This window comes from Callithrix jacchus, chromosome 15 (genome assembly GCF_049354715.1).
Source record: "Callithrix jacchus isolate 240 chromosome 15, calJac240_pri, whole genome shotgun sequence".
In the NCBI taxonomy this organism is placed as follows: Eukaryota; Metazoa; Chordata; class Mammalia; order Primates; family Cebidae; genus Callithrix; species Callithrix jacchus.
The window spans coordinates 11,328,658-11,346,791 of NC_133516.1; the positions used below are offsets into that span (position 1 = coordinate 11,328,658).

Genomic DNA, 18,134 nt, shown 5'->3' on the forward strand with positions numbered 1-18,134 from the left:
GATGTTTTATCCTCCAAACGTAATTCTCTGTTCCCTCCTTTTCCTGAGTCCCGGGTAACCAGCATTTTACTTTCTGTGTTTATGAATCTGCCTAGCCAAAGTACTTCATATACGTGGAAGTGTATAATAATTTGTCTGAGTTTGGCTTATTTCACCTAGCATAATGTTTTCAAGGTTCATTCATGTAGTACGTATCAGAATTGCATTTGTTTTTAAGGTTGAATAATATCCAGTTTGTTCATCCATTCATCTCTTCATGGATATACGTGCTATTTCTATACTCTGTGAATATTGCTGCTATGAACACTGATATACAAGTATCTATTTGAGTCTCTGCTTTAAATTCTTTCAGCTGTATACCAAAAGTGGAATTTCTGGATCATATGGGACAGAAGTTTCTGTATTATTTAAATATAAAACAATATTGCAATTAGGGTAGAATGTCAAGAAGCAAAGGACTTCAGCGTGGTAAGGGGAATTTGTCTATTTTGTCTCTGTGTAAAACTGGCCTAGAATTAAAATCGTGGCATCCAAAAGCTGAAAAGAGAACACTAACTCAATATCTCATTTATCTTGAGATCACTATCTACCGATTTTATCTTTCCAGAAAAAAACTAAGAAACAAATGAAAGTCATATATTCAAGTCTACAGGAGTGCCCCCTTATCCAAGGGGTATATATTCCAAGACCCCTAGCGGGTGCCTGAAACTATGAATACTACGTAACTGGACTGATATCAATTGGACCACACTTCTGTTCATGTGTTCCAACCACAAATGTAATGCCTTTCCCATCTTAACTAAGCACTTATACCATGCACTGTAACTTTTGCAGCTTGAGGCGCAACAGGAAAATAGCATGAACTTGCTTTTCCTTCTTCACAATTTCACAGATAGAAACTTGGTTCTTACTAAGAACCAAGAAAACTCAGCATATGTATTTTTTTCTTTCCTTGAGAATTTTCACCTTTTCACTTAAAGAAGCATTTTATGGCTTCTCTTTGGCATAAGTGAATTGCCACCATCATTACTCTCACACGTTGGGGCCATGATTTAAATAAAATGAGGGTGACTTGAACACAAGCATGGCAGTACTGAGTCGATTTGATGACCTGAATGGCTCCTGAGTGACTAACAGGTGGGGAGCACAGACAGCATAGAGACTCTGGACAGAGGGATGATTCACATCCTGGGAGGGACCTCATCATGCTACTCAGAATGACATGCAATTTAGAACTTAATTGTTGATTTCCGAAATTTTCTATTTAATATTTTCAAACTATAGTAGACTGCAGGTAACTGAAACCACTCAAAGCAAAACCATGGATAAAGGGGGACTACTGTATGTGTACTTTTAGTGAAAAAGGCATCCCTCTGACTTCAGCCTAGTTACTTCCAATTTACTCAGAATTTTAACGAACATACTTACAGGTATTTTAGCCCACAGAAGAGGAAATTCAGTAACTGGAAGAGAGCAAGACTTCTAAGAGTGAACACACCGACAGCAAAAAGGGAAGAAACAGAAGAAAGCAAAAGGCAGAGTGGGCTTGGATGATATGAGTGATGAAGCCACTCTCCAACATCAGTAGCTCGGGGGGATTTGTTTTTCTAAAATAATGACTATTATAATTATGACCAAAACAATGTAAAAAAACAAAAGCTTAGCCAACCCTATTTCAAAATAGTTACATTCAAAGAACATTTCAAGATTAAAGGGGTAAGTCTCAGATGTCTGGGAAACTCACACATATAGAAAAACCCACATCCTAGTGACAGGAAACAGTAAAATGCCAGATATGATAAAAATGCTTGATAGTCACATCTTACAGCCAGTTGGGAGTTTATTTTAAACCAAGGTTCAATTTTTTTTTTTTTTTTTTTGAGACGGAGTTTCGCTATTGTTACCCAGACTGGAGTGCAATGGCGTGATCTCGGCTCACCGCAACCTCCGCCTCCTGGGTTCAGGCAATTCTCCTGCTTCAGCCTCCCGAGTAGCTGGAACTATAGGCGCGCACCACCATGCCCAGCTAATTTTTGTATTTTTAGTAGAGACGGGGTTTCACCTTGTTGACCAGGATGGTCTCGATCTCTTGACCTCGTGATCCACCTGCCTCGGCCTCCCAAAGTGCTGGGATTATAGGCGTGAGCCACCGCACCCGGCCCCAAGGTTCAATTTTATTTTGTAACTTTTATTTTAGGTTTTGGGGTACATATGAAGATTACATAGGTAAATAAATGTCACAGAGGTTTGTTGTACAGATTATTTCATCTCCCAGGTACTAAGCCCAGTACTCAACAGTTAGGTTTTCTGCTCCTCTCCCTCCTACCTTCCCCACTCAAGCAGAGCCCAGTGTCTTTTGTTATTCTTTGTGTTCTTAAGTTCGTATCATTCAGCTCCCACTTCTAAGTGAGAACATGCAGTATTTGGTTTTCTGTTCCTATGTTAATTTGCTAAGGATAATGGCCTCCAGCTCCATCCATGTTCCCAGAAACATATGATACCATTCTTTATCATGGCTGCATAGTATTCCGTGGTGTACATGTACCATCTTTTCTTTATCCAATCTGTCACTGATGAGCATTTATGCTGATTCTATGTCTCTGCTATTGTGAATAGTGCTGCAAAGAACTTACGTACGCATGTGTCTTTATGATAGAATGATTTATATTCCTCTGGGTATACAACCAATAATAGGATTGCTGGGTCAAATGGCAGTTTTGCTTTTTGCTCTTTGAGCAAATCATCCTGCTGCTTCCCACAATGGCTGAACTAATTTACACTCCCACCAACAGTGTATAAGTGTTCCCTTTTCTCCACAACCTCCTGGCATCTGTGATTTTTTTTGTCTTCTTAGTAATAGCCATTTTGACTATGTGAGATGGTATCTCACCGTGGTTTTGATTTGTACTTCTCTAATGACCAGTGATATTGAGCTCTTTTTCATATTTGTTGGTCACATGTATGTCTTCTTTTTAGGAGTGTCTGTTTATGTCCTTTGCCCATTTTTTAATGGCATTGTTTTTCTCTTGTACATCTGTCTAAGTCCCATATAGATGATGGATATTAGATTTTTGTCAGACACAAAGTTCGCAAATATTTTCTCCCACAATTTGAGTATTTATATACAATGGTCAAACATTTATACTAGGCAAATGAAACAGACCTATATCCTAGCCCTCCCTGGTTTGGGCTATATTTTGAGATATGATTTATAATACATGGCATTCATCCATTTATAGTTTCATGAATTTAGTAAATCTATACAATTGTGCAACTAACACTACAATCTAGTTTTAGAACACTTGCGTCACTTGACGAAGTTCCCACGTGCTCATATGCAAACTGTTCCCAGACCCAAGCAGCAACTGACGTTTCTTGTCATTATACTTTTGCCTTTTAAAAAATCCATGCAAATAGAATCGTATAGTACATAGCATTGTCTCAAGGTTTATTCATGTTGTTGAGTGTGTCAGTAGCTCATTTATTTTTATAACGTGGATTCTGTGTTATGGATATACCACATTTTGTTTACCCATTCGTTTGAATTGTTTTCCAGTTTGTGGTTATTATAAATAATGGTGTTATAAATGTTCTTAGACAAGTCTGTGTGAACATATTTTTTATTTCTCTTGGGTAAATACCCAGGAGTGCAACTGTTTTGTCATAATATGTTAAGAATACATTTAACTTTTCAAGCAACAGCCAAACAATTTTTCTAAAGGGATGATTTTATTTTGCATTTCCACTAGCCATGTATGATGCTTTCAAGTGTTCCCACACCCCTGCCCGCGTTGTGATGTCAGTTTTGTTGATTTTAGCCACACTAGTGGGTGCACAGTGTTACTGAACTTTTTAAACATAGTTGTTGAGATGCAACTCACATACCCTAAAACTCAGCCAACCAACCCAGTGATTTTTAGTATACTTGGAGTTGCACAATCATCACTATAAAATATAACATCTAATAATTTAAGTTTTTAACATCCCAAAAAAGAAGTCCTGTGCCTATGGCAGCCATTTCCCATTCCCCAACCAGCCCCAGCCCTAGGCAACTGTGAATCTACTTTCTGTCTCTATAGATGTATCTATATAAACATTTATATAAATGAAATCATATAATACCTGCAGTCTTTAGTGACTGGCTCTGTCACTGAATGTGATGTTTTCAAGGTTCATCCATTTTTTGACACAAATCAGTACTTCATTCCTTTCTGATGGCAAAATAATACTCCACTGTATGGCCATACTGCATTTTATTTATCCATTCATCAGTTGATAGACATTTGTGTCATTTCCACTTTTTTGGCTACTATAAATAATACTGCTATAAACATACAGATGTAAATTTCTGTGTGGATGTGTTTTCTTTCCTTTGGGTATATACTGAAGAAGTGGAGGTACTAGGTCTTAAATCTATGTTTAATCTTTTGAGAAACTGCAAAACCGTTTTCCAAAGTGGCTGTACCAGTTTACCTTCTCATCAGTAATGTATAAGGGTTCCAATTTCTCTATGTCCTCACCAATACTTGTTATCATCTCTTTTTGATTATAGTATCCTAATGAAGTGGTATCTCACTGAGGTTTTGATTTGTAGTTCCCTAACAGCTTATATGTTGAACATCTTTTAATGGGCTTTCAGGTCATTTGTGTACCTTCTTTAGTGAAGGATCTATTTAAATATTTTGCTCATTTTTTAAAATTGAGTTTCTTAGCAATAATTTCATGCTTTCAAGTCCATTTATCATTTTTTTCTTTCATAAACCTTTCTTACAGTATTGTGTCTAAGAAATCTTTGCCTAATCTAAGTATCATAGATTTTCTCCTATATTTTCTTTTAAAGTTTTATATGAAATCCAAGCACTTTGGAGGCCAAGGTGGGTGGATCACCTGAGGTTGGGAGTTCAAGACCAGCCTGACCAACATGGTGAAACCCTGTCTTAATTTAAAAAAAAAAAAGTTTTATAGTTTTAACTCTTACATTTAGGTCTATAATATACTGTAAATTTATTATTTTGTTTAAGGTGTGAGGTAAGAGTCTAGGATCTAGAATTTAGGTTCATCTTTTTACAGAGATATCAAATTACTCCAGCACCATTTTTTGAAAAAATCCTCCTTTCCTTTATTGAAATACTTCAGCACCTTTATTCAAAATCAACTGACTACATATGTGAGTTTATATTTGGATTTTCTTTTTTTTCAAGACAGAGTCTCGCTCTGTCATCCATGCTGCAGTACAGTGGCATGATCTCAGCTCACTGAACCTCTGCCTCCTGGATTCAAGTGATTCTCCTGCCTCAGCCTCCTGAGTAGGTGGGATGACAGGCATGTGCCACCACGCCTGGCTAAATTTTTTGTATTTTTTTTTTTTTTAGTAGAGATGGGGTTTCACTGTATTAGCCAGGATGGTCTTAATCTCCTGACTTCGTGATCTGCCCACCTCAGCCTCCCAAAGTGCTGAGATTACAGGTGTGAGCCACCACACCTGGCCAATTTTTGAATTTTCTATTATGTACTACTGACCTATGTTTTTATCCTTATGCCAATACCACACTGTTTTGACTATTGTAGCTTTATAATTTTTTGTCTGTTTGTTTTTTATCTGTTTTGTTCTGCTCTGTCACCCAGGCTGGATTGCAATGACATGATCTTGGCTCCCTGGAACCTCTGACTCCTGGGTTCCAGCAATTTTCCTGCCTCAGTCTCCCAAGTAGCTGGGATTACAGGTGCCTGTCACCATGTCTGGCTAATTTTTGTATTTTTCAGAGATGGGGTTTCACCACATTGGCCAGGCTGGTCTCAAACTCCTGACCTCAAGTGATCCACTCACCTTGGCCTCCCAAAGTTCTGGGATTACAGGAGTGAGCCACCACACCTGGCATAATGACTTCTGAAACAGAGTCTAAACCCTACAAATTAGTTAAGCTTTTTGAAACTGTTTTAGCTATATATTAGGCTCTTTGGCTATTTTAGATTTAGCTTGTCATTTTTTTTAAAGAGCCTGCTGGGATTTTGATAAAGACTGCATTAAATATATAATGCCACCTTAACAATATTGAGTGTTCTGATGAAATATCTGTTTATTTCTCTCAGCAATGTTTTATAGTTTTCAGTAAACATGTCTTGAACTGCGTTTGCTAACTTTATTCCTAAGTATTTGATTGCTATTGTGAATGTAACTGTTTCCTTAATTTCATTTCCAGAGTGTGCTACTAGTCTCCCTTCTCTTTAACAGATACTGAATTCAGTCTCAGCCCAAAATCTTCTTAAACTGATAAGCAACTTCAGCAAAGACTCAGGATACAAAATCAATGTACAGAAATCACAAGCATTCCTATACACCAATAACAGACAAACAGAGAGCCAAATCAAGAGCGAACGCCCATTCACAATTTCTACAAAGAGAATAAAATTCCTAGGAATACAACTAACAAAGGATGTAAAGGACCTCTTTAAGGAGAACTACAAACCACTGCTCAATGAAATGAGAGAGGACACAAACAGATGGAAAAACATTCCAGGCTCATGGTTAGGAAGAATTAATATTGTGAAAATGGCCATACTGCCCAAAGTAATCTATATATTCAATGCTATCCCCATCAACAATGACCTTCACAGAACTGGAAAAAGCCACTTTAAACTTCATATGGAATCACAAGAGAGCCTGCATAGCCAAGACAATCCTAAGCGAAAAGAACAAAGCCAGAGGCATCACACTCCTGGACTTCAAACTATACTACAAGGCTATAGTTATCAAAACAGCATGATACTAGTACCAAAACAGAGACATAGACCAATGGAACAGAATAGAGGCCCCAGAAGAAACATCACACATCTACAACCATCTGATCTTTGACAAACTCGGCAAAAACAAGCAATGGGGAACGGACTCCATGTTAAATAAATAGTGTTGGGAAAACTGGCTAGCAATGTGCAGAAAGCAGAAACTGGACCCCTACCTGTCACCCTACACTAAAATTAACTCCAGATGGATTAAAGATTTAAACATAAAACCTAACACCATAAAAACACTAGAAGAAAACGTAGGCAAAACCATCCAGGACATAGGCGTAGGCAAGGGCTTCGTGACTAAAACACAAAGCAATGGCAATACAAGCCAAGACAGACAAATGGGATTTAATTAAAATTCTGAGCTTCTGTACGGCAAAAGAAACAATCATTAGAGCGAATTGGCAACCAACAGAATGGGAAAAAATTTTTGTAATCTACTCATCTGACAAAGGGCTAATAACCAGAATTTACAAAGAACTAAAACTAAAACAGATATACAAGAAAAAAACAAACAATCCCATTCAAAAGTGGGCAAAGGATATGAACAGATACTTTTCAAAAGAAAACATATATGAAGCCAACAAACATGAAAAAATGCTCATCATCACTGGTCATTAGAGAAATGCAAATCAAAACCACATTGAGATACCATTTCATGCCCGTTAGAATGGCGATCATTAAAAAATATGGAGACAACAGATGCTGGAGAGGATGTGGAGAAATAGGAACACTCTTACATAGTTGGTGGGAGTGTAAATTAGTTCAGCCACTGTGGAAGACAGTGTGGTGATTCCTCAAGGACCTAGAAATATAAATTCCATTTGACCCAGCAATCCCATTACTGGGCATATACCCAAAGAACTATAAATCGTTCTACTATAAAGACACATGCACACGTATGTTCATTGCAGCCCTGTGTACAATAGCAAACACCTGGAACCAACCCAAATTCCCATCAATGATAGGCTGGACAAAGAAAATGTGGTACATACACACCATGGAATACTATGCAGTCATAAAAAATAAATTCATGTCCTTTTTAGGGACTTGAATGAATCTGGAAATCATCAATCTCAGCAAACTGACACAAGAACAGAAAGCCAAATACCACATGTTCTCACTCATAGGTGGGTGTTGAACAAGAACACATGGACTGAGAGAGAGGAGCATCAAACACTGGGGAGTTGGGGGGGTAGGGGAGAGACAGCAGAGGGTGGTGAGGAGTAACATGAGGAGAAATGCCAGATACAGTATGCATCTAAAGTTAAATAAATTTAAAAAAAATTAAAAATGGAAAAAAAAAAAGAAAAAATGGATTAAAAAAACAGATACTGAATTCAATGTAACTTTTTAGTGTACTAGATAAATGTTCTCCTTTCATAACTGTATTAGTCTGTTTTCATGCTGGTGATAAAGACATAGCTGAGACTGGGCAATTTACAAAAGGTTTATTGGATTCACAGTTCCCATGGCTGGGAGGCCTCACAATCATGGCAGGAGGCAGGGAGGAGCAATTCATGTCTTACATGGATTGGTGGCAGGCAAAGAGAAAGCTTGCGCAGGGAAACTCCCATTTTTAAAACCATCAGCTCTCATGAGACTCATTCACTATCACGAGAACAGTGCAGGAAAGACCTGTCCCCATAACTATATCATCTCCCACTGGGTTCCTCCCATGGTATGTGGGAACTGTGAGAGTTACAACTGAAGATGAGATTTGCGTGGGGACACAGAGCCAAACCATATCATTCTGCAGCTGGTCCCTCCCAAACCTCATTTCCTCACATTTTAAAACCAATCTTGCCTTCCCTATCGTCCCCCAAAGTCTTAACTCATTTTAGCATTAACTCAAAAGTCCACAGTCCAAGGTCTCATCTGAGACAAGGCAAGTCCCTTCTGCCCATGAGCCTGTAAAATCAAAATCAGGGCTGGGCGCGGAGGCTCAAGCCTGTAATCCCAGCACTTTGGGAGGCCAAGGCGGGTGGATCACAAGGTCAAGAGATCGAGACCGTCCTGGTCAACATGGTGAAACCCCGTCTCTACTAAAAATACAAAAAATTAGCTGGGCATGGTGGTGCATACCTATAATCCCAGCTACTCAGGAGGCTGAGGCAGGAGAATTGCCTGAACCCAGGAGGCGGAGGTTGTGGTGAGCTGAGATCACGCCACTGCACTGCAGCCTGGGTAACAAGAGCGAAACTCCATCTCAAAAAAAGAAAAAAATCAAAATCAAGCTAGTTCCTTCCTAGATACAATGGGGGTACAAGCACTGAGTAAATACAGCCATTCCAAATGGGAGAAACTGGCCAAAACAAAAGGGCTACAGGCCCCATGCAAGTCTGAAATCCAGCAGGGCAGTCAAATCTTAAAGCTCCAAAATGATCTCCTTTGATTCCAGGTCTCCCATCTGGGTCATGCTGATGCAAAAGGTGGGTTCCCACAGTCTTGGGCAGCTCCACTCCTGTGGCTTTGCAGGGTACAGCCTCCCTCCTGACTGCTTTCACAGGCTAGTGTTGAGTGTGGCTTTTCCAAGTACACGGTGCAAGCTATCAGTGGATCTACCATTCTGGGGTTTGGAGGACGGTGGCCTTCTCACAGCTCCACTAGGCAGTCCCCCAGTAGGAACTCTGTGTGGGGGCTCTGACCCCACATTTCCCTTCTGCATTGCCCCAGCAGAGGTTCTTCATAAGGGCCCCACTCCTACAGCAAATTTTTGCCTGGATATCCAGGCGTTTCCATACATCCTCTGAAATCTAGGTGAGATTCCCATACCTCAATTCTTGACTTCTGTGCACCCCTAAGCTCCATACCCTGTAAAAGCTGCCAAGGCTTGGGGCTTCCACTCTCTGAAGCAACAGCCCAAGCAATACCTTGGCACCTTTTAGTCATGGCTAGAGTGGCTGAGACTCAGGGCACCAAATCCCTGGACCGCACACAGCTCGGGGACCCCAGCCTGGCCCATGCAACCATTTTTTCCCTCCTGGGCCCCTCTGGACCTGTGATGGGAGGGGCTGCCATGAAGACCTCTGACATGCCTTGGAGGCATTTTCCCCATTGTCTTGAGGATTAACATTTGGCTCCTTGTTACTTATGAATTTCTCCTCAGAAAATGGGATTTTCTTTTCTATCACATTGTCAGGCAGCAAATCTTTTGAACTTTTATCCTCTGCTTCCCTTATAAAACTGAATGCCTTTAATAGCACCCAAGTCATCTCCTGAATGCTTTGTTGCTTGGAAATTTCTTCCGCCAGATACCTTAAATCATCTGCCTCAAGTTTGAAGTTCCACATATCTCTAGGGTAGGGACAAAATGCCACCAGTCTCTTTACTAAAACATTAACAAGAGTCACCTTTGCTCCAGTTTCCAACACGTTCCTCATCTCCATCTGAGACCACAGCCTGGACTTTACTGTCCACATTGCTATCAGCATTTTGGGCAAAGCCATTCAACAAGTCTCTAGGAAATTCCAAACTTTCCCATATTTTCCTGTGTTCTGAGCCCTCCAAACTGTTCCAACCTCTGTCTGTTACCCAGTTCCAAAGTAATGTCCACACTTTGAAGTATGTTTTCGGCAGTGCCCCACTCTACTGGAACCAATTTTCTGTATTAGTCTGTTTTTGTGCTGCTGATAAAGACATACCCAAGACTGGGCAATTTACGAAAGGAAAAGGTTTATTGGATTTACAGTTCCACGTGGCTGGGGAGAACTCACAATCATGGTGGAAGCCAAGGAGGAGCAAGTCACAACCTACATGGATGGCAGCAGGCAACAAGAGAGCTTGTATAAGGAAACTCCCATTTCTAAAACCACCAGACCTCATGAAACTCATCCACAATCACAAGAACGGAGCAGGAAAAAACCTGCCCCATAATTCAATCCTCCTACCAGGTTCCTCCCATGACATGTGGGTATTGTGGGAGTTACAATTCAAAATGAGATTTGGGTGGGGACACAGCGAAACCCTAACAATAAGTAAAATCAAAAGGAGCTATCTCCTTGGGAAAATAAAATTTGGTCACTCCGAGAACAACCTTACGAAGTTTTAACTACTTTCTCTTAGGAAGAACAATTTAGTATACCCAAACCATGATGTTCTTGGCATCTGAATGGGTTAAAATAAGAAGAGCATCACTATCAATTCCCTTGCTTCAGGCATGTATTGAGTTGCCACTTCACCCTCATGGGTCATAGGATTGTAAACCTGTTGATATTTTTCAATTTACAGTACTAACATGCCTTTATTAGTAAATACAGAAAACTAGTATCTCTTTTCCTCCTTAAATCTCTGCCAGAATAATTTCTTCCAACCTTTTAGTTTGTATTCACTTTGCTCTGTAACTTGTTCAAAAGCAGAAGCAAAGTTGTTGCTGGTTCTACCCTCAAGCAGAGAAAAACTGGCTCTGCCTTCAAGCAAATATGAGAAGTGTCTTTTTCATATTGTGAAGGAGACGAGTCATAGTCTTTAAATTCTTATTACCAAGTTTAAGGTACATGAATGTGCTCTGGTCAAGAAATAGGCTGACGCGGACATCCAGGCCTGCATGACTCAGCAAGTTTAGGGCACAGGCACATGCTCCACTTGTTATAAAACCTGTTTGTGTAAGCTCATACTTGGCTCTATGCCATTATTGTCTGCAAAAGGCATAATTACTCTGCTAACACTGTACAGGGCTCTTGGAGCTCAGCTTGACTCAACATGGCTTGACATGGTGGCAGCACTGGCGTCCAGAGAGAAAGAGCCAAAGCTGTCCATCTTGTAGCCAGACAGGTGGGAGCCAGGACCCAACTCAGCTTGCTCATGCCCAGAGAGGGAAAGAGTTAAGCTGCTCACTCTGAAGGCAGGGGAGAGCCAGCCCTGTGGCTGCAGGCATGTGGGTGGCAGAAGCCACAGAGCCAGAGCAGACAGCTCAGATAACGGTGCACAGTGTGAGAGAGCTAGAGAGCTAGTATAAGTAAGTTGCTAGTAAGAGCTGCTGACTAATAAAATCATATTCACCTGCCTATGCCCCCAAGTGTTCTTTCTGCTCATCTGCCCACTCCCACCGGACTTCAGCATGGGCTGGATCCAGACCCTGTGACCTGACAGTATCACAGATGAAGTAAGTATCTGTAAGTGATACCTATAAGTACCACAGATGAAGAATTTCCTACCTTCATCTGTGATACTTAAAACATATGGGTTTCCTTTTGGTCAACTACCTATATTTAGTAAAGATTTGCTATACATGTTTAAGTCACTTGACAGTGATTTTTAAGTACCTGTAATGAAGTTCCTAACTCTTGGTAACACATAAAAAAAAAAAAATGGAGCACTTTTACAAAATAGTCATGCTCAGGAGCTACTTCAGATAACTGAGGGGACTAAAGTATAATATACGTATAGAAAAGGGCATTTGTCTTACGTGTACAGCCCTTATGTTCATTGTTTTCTAAACTGAATACACCTGTGCGGCCAGTGCTCAGCTAAAGAATCAGAACATCACTAGTGTTCCACAGACCTCTTTATGCTCCTTTCCAGTTACTACAGGCCTCTTCTCCAAAGCAGTGCAACAGTCTCATGAAAAGCTCAGGTGGTTCTAATCTGCAAACAGGGTTAACTACAACCTCTCTCCCAACCAGAGAAGACTGAAGACAACTGGCAGTGGAGAGAACTAGTGTGGCCAGAGCCTTGGCTTACGTCTGTAACCCCAACACGCCGGGAAGCCAAGAGGGAAGGATCACTTAAGCCCAGGAGTTTGAAACCAGCTTGGCCAACACAGTGAGACTTTGTTTCAAAAACAAACAATTAGCTGGGCACAGTGATGCACACCTATGGTCCCATCACAGCTACTTGGGAGGCTGAGGTGGCAGGATCACTTCAGCCCAGGAGTTCAAGGCTGCAGTGAGCCATGATCATACCACGGCACTCCAGCCTGGGAGACAGTGAGACATCATCTTAAAAAAAAAAAAACAAAAAAGCTAGCCTAAAAAATATTTACATCTTCTCAAGTTTCTCAATATCGGCATATCACCAGGCATCACCAGAAATTTAGCTCACGTGTCAATTTTACCTTTTCTTTAAAAGTGCTTATGTTAAAATGGTCACATTAAGAACAATTCTAGAGTTTTAGAAAACTTCTTTCAAATTATCATACAAGTGTTATTCAATGTCCTTTATTAGATGGCCAATACATTTCTTTAAAGTTAACGTTAAAGCAAGTTTTGCTCTCCTAATTGGCAAGTATCTTTTTATTAGAGAAGAACTTTGTAAATTATAACCCACCAAATTTCCTTTCTGATCAGGACTGCTGCAAAGGGCTAATAGCTTTACTTAGGCTAAATTTTCTGATTTAATTCCAACATTATTCACTCTTGTTACTTGGCTTTTGCTCTTTTATCCTTTGTTTTCACCACTCATTTTTCTAAGCCACCTCGAATCTTGAATATCCAGGCAAAATGAATAGTTTTTGAAAATATTTTTTTTAAAATACTGTCTAAAAATATTTTATTCTTTTCATTCTTTGAAATATACTTCAAAATAAATAGTATTCCTTTCTCATCATTTTTGCTATTGTTGCACCTAAATGACACTATTTTAAACTTGATAAAGTTCCTGGAATTAGCATATCACACATTTGCTAGAGGGTTGTTATTTAAACGAAAAAATGGTCTCTGAAAAACGGTCATTAAAAAGACAGTGGATTTTCAACTCTTGAGAAGGAGACAGCTTAGAAGAGAAAGCAATAATAAAATAAAAAGAAAGCTCACTGGCCTATGGGAAGTAATTTTTAATTAATAAACATTTCCAATTAAACGACAACTTTCCTTTTTCCAAAATACAGGACAAGAAAGTTCTGCTCAGCCTGGTCCAGTGAACAGGGAAAGGGGCTGAGAGACAGAATACTCGTTTCATCCTTTCTCTTTCAATGACAAGTTTTGATTTCAAATCACCAGGGGATCTTGCTACAATGCAAATTTTGCATAAAATGCAAATTATAGTGGGTTTAGGGTAGGACTTAAAGGCTGTATTGTTTTTTATTTAGAGATGGGGTCTTGCTATCTTCTACAGGCTGGCCTCAAACTTCTGGGTTCAAGCAATCCTCCTGCCTCAGCCTTCCGAGTAGCTGGGATTACAGATGTGAGCCACTGTGCCCAGCTCAAAAGTCTGCATTTCTAATGAGCTCACAAGGAATGCCAAATGTGCTGGTCTATGGACCACACTTTGAGTAGCAAGATTTAGATGACTTGGAATAACATCATGCCACCTTGTGTGCATTAGATTTGATACCAATAAGATGAAGGTAATAATACCAAGGCATTTATGCTTAAACACATGATAAACACATAAAGTGATATTTAAGTTAAAGTGCCTGAATTCCTAAGGACAGGTGATATATATATATGTGTGGGTGTGTATATATGTGTATATATATATATATATATATATATATATATATATATATATCCACGTATTATCATCTCCTTACTAGGGAGCTTTTACTTCAAGCTATAACCAAGAAAGCTTTATAAACAAGCATATTTTAAATACGTGTTTGTATAAATTAATACCTATTCAGTTTAGGAACTCTGATTCTAAAGAAGAGAACACTGATTTGGGGACACATCAATACAAAACAACTACACATACTCACTAATTTGAATTAAAGACTTGGCTGGGTGCAGTGGATTACACCTGTAATCCCAACAGTTTGGGAGGCTGAAGTAGGAGGATCACTTGAGGCCAGGAGTTTGAGACTAGCCTGGGCAACATAGGGAGACTCCATCTCAACAAAAATTTTAAAAAATCAGCTGGGCATAGTGATGCAAGCCTGTAGTTCTAGCTACTTGGGAAGCTGAGGCAGGAGGGTTGCTTGAACCCTCACTGCTGCGCTCCAGCCTGGATAAGTGAGGCCCTGTCTCAAAAGACAAAAACAAATTGAGGACTGTGTACAAGCTCACTGGGTAAAAAATGGTGTAAGATGTGAGTTCTTCCTTTAGGAGAGCACAAAGGAGAAGCCAACCTCTATATTAAACTTGGAAACAAAACACTAATTAAGTATAAACATGACTAGAACAGGAAATCAAATGCTGAATAATCAATGTGCTAGAGGAGATAAGAAAATTTCTAAGGAGCAGGAATTCAGGTGAGGGTGACGGGCAACCCTATGGCTATTTACTTGTAATTGTTTTTCGGTCTTTCATTATTATTGTCCCTACCTTTGTCCCACTCCAGTCATCCATTTCCCCACCCAGAAGCCACAGTGATTTCATTAAAAAGTAAAGCACATCGCTTTACTCCTCAGCTTTTAAAAAATCTCCCAATGGCTTTTAGAATGAAACACAAACTCCTTATTGAGACCTATAATGTTCTCACTTTGGGAGGCTGAGGGGGGCAGATCACTTGAACCCACGAGTTCAAGACCAGCCTGGGCAACACGGAGAAATCCCATCTCTACAAAAAATAAAAAATTAGCCAGGTGTGGTGATGTGCACCTGTGGTCCCAGCTACTTGGGAGGCTGAGGTGGGAGGATCACTGGAGCCCGGGAGTTGGAGGCTGCAGTGAGCCATGACGGTGTCACTGCACTCCAGCCTTGGCAACACAGCAAAGACCTTGTTTCAAAAAAACAAAGACCTATCATGTTGTAACACTAGCCCTACCTCCCTCTGCCCCATCGTCTCCTACCACTTTCTTCCTGTCAGGTGGTTCTCCCAGCTACAAACCCAACCTTCCAGCTGGTGCCTTGTGAAGGGGTTCGGCCTCTTTGCCAGTGGGTTTCCTGTTAGGTTTCGCCAGTAGGGGTCGCTGTAGGGAAACGTGAACGAGGAAGCTTTCCTCGTTCAGGGCAGTGGCCGCTGGCTCCAGTCTTTAGGTTCTTTCGGAACTCGGAGAACCAGCCACATTAAGCCCCCTGCAGCCAGAGAGGCCCCTCCACAGATCTGATGACAGCTGCAGAAGATCCCTCCGCTAGTCTCTCCTCCAACCCAAAGGGTGGTTGTCAATTTCTGTTATTAATTATGGGGTAATTTCAACATCACACCCCGCTTCAGTGCTTTCACACTGGTGGAACTAATTCCTAAACTAAGTTCCTTCTGCTGACATGTCAAACGGAATTTTAGTTTTACTGACCATACCTGCGTGACACAGCCCCTCCCTGCCTTCACTCCAGCCGCACTGAGCACGTTTCTCCCTTGAACAGCGACCTTGTTTTCACCCGAGTCCTGGCAATTCCATCTGCCTGAACCGTCTCCCTTAAGCTCCTTATGTGGCCCTAGAAGGAGACTGGGAAGTTGGGATGGAAAAATCTTGCTTGCTTGCTTATATTTTACCTTGTAATTTACAGCTCCACCTACCTATTTCTCCCAAAGGACTTGAGCATGTAGTTTTGAGGACAGAGAGCTGAATTCTCACCTATGTAAACTTAGAATTTAGACGCTCTCTCCACCTACTTCCCAAAAAATCTAAAGTGCACAGGATTCAGTAAAAAGGCAGACTGGCTGAGAAATAAGATGGGACATGCCTAGTTTACAATGATAATCAAATAATCAAATGTAAAGATCTTGGGAGGGGCTAAAATTAGAAAATCTCTTTAAGTAGCTCTGCATCAATTACATAAAACATTATTCCTTTAGCACTGCAAATCTCTTCACAACCCTCACCTGTGCAGCAGAGGTCTTCGCCACTTGAATGATTTTCTCCATAGAAAGGTAGCTCTGCTGGAGGGGGGCAGGGCCAATGGAATATGCTTCGTCTGCCTGTTTAAGAAACATCACATGCTTAAAAGACTGTGGCTAGTACATACTCAGACACTCTACAGAACTGCTGTGGGGTCAATTTATTATTGTAAATAAAAATGCCAGCCCCTCAAGAACAGTGCAAGAATTCCCAAACTGAAGTATCAGTGTATGTCTATGTTATAAAAATGAGCCAGTCTTAGAATCTTTTGCATGAAGAGAGTAACAGAACTTGGTTTTCATGCATAAGCCACACACTGGTGTGAAAGTACAGTGTCTCAGGATAGAAAGCAACAGGGATTAGCCATGTTATTCCTAAAACAATCATAACCTTAAAAGTATTTAATGCCAAAAATTTACATTTAATAATAGAAACAAAATACGTGACAGATGTACAAAGAAAAAAGCTTACAAGGTTGATTAAACTGTATATCATTATCAGAGTATGATAATGCTTTCATACATTAGTGAATTATTTTATTCTATTCTTTAAAATTTTCACATAATCATAGCATCCCTTGAAGTCGACCAAATAAAGCACATCGTTCATTCATCCCAGTACTTACTGAAGGCCTACTGCGTGCCACTCTTTCAGGTGGGAGCTGCCTGTACCACAGTGAACAAGACAAATGTCCCTGACTAAGGGGAGAGACAGACATTAAACACTTAATGACAACTGTGATGAACGTCATGAAGAGAAAACCAAGGGCATAAAGGCAGCAGGAGGAAGGCCTGATCTGGTCTGAAGGTGGTCAGGAAGCACCCAGGAGGGAAGTCAGGGGAGGCTCCTCAAGGATGACCAAGACTTTGCCTGGCAAACAGATCAGAATGTGGAGTTGGGAACAGGAATGGAGCAGAGGGTGAGTCTCTCAGGCAGAGAAAACAACCTACAGAAAGGTGGGAAGAAACCTGGTCCATCTGAGCAACTGAAGGTGGCTTGTGTGGCTGGAACACAGTGAGCAAGGGGTCCAGGGGCCAGAAAGGATGCTGGACAGAAAGCTGGGCACAGATTTCAAAGGGGCTGTGAGAGGTTACAAGCTTTGGGCTTTCTCCTAAGGGAGGACGCAAAGAGACCATTTAAAAATTTTTTTTGCGGCGGGGGATGAGTCTTGCTCTGTCGTCCCAGGCTGGAGTGCAGTGGTGCAATCTCGGCTCGCGGCAACCTCTGCCTCCCGGGTTCAAGCAATTATCCTGCTTCGCCCCGCTCCCTGCGCAGTAGCTGAGATTACCGGCGTGTGCCACCAGGCCCAGCTAATTTATGTATTTTTAGTAGAGACAGGGTTTCACCATGTTGGCCAGGCTGGTCTCGAACTCCTGATCTCAGGTGATCCACCTGCCTCAGCCTCTCAAAGTGCTGGGATTACAGGGATGAGCCACTGCACCCAGCCTGTATTTTCCTTTTATCTCCACAAAACACAGATCTTTTCTCATTCTAAAGAACGTGAATTATTATAATACAAATGCAGAGTAGCCCTTCAGTACTCCCCCCTTGCAATCACCTTCCAGATAGAACATCACTACAGTCAACCTGGGACATACTGTTCCATATTCACATTCCTAACTATTCATATAGATTTGCATAAACACATGCAGTTTTCGTTCTTGTTTTTATAGAAACAGGATCGTACTAT

At 40.7% G+C, this 18,134-nt stretch overlaps 1 protein-coding gene across 4 annotated transcripts in view; it reads right to left on the reverse strand.

Annotated features, from left to right (window-relative positions):
* Window positions 1–18,134, reverse strand: part of MCCC1 (methylcrotonyl-CoA carboxylase subunit 1) — an 82,738-nt gene that overhangs the window by 54,090 nt on the left and 10,514 nt on the right. For all 4 annotated transcript variants that reach the window (XM_078350236.1, XM_035274606.3, XM_035274605.2 and 1 more), the window contains one exon: window positions 16,429–16,524. In XM_078350236.1, the coding sequence (XP_078206362.1) occupies window positions 16,429–16,470 (42 nt within the window). In that variant the 5' untranslated portion in view covers window positions 16,471–16,524. The remainder of the gene's footprint in view (window positions 1–16,428; window positions 16,525–18,134) is intronic.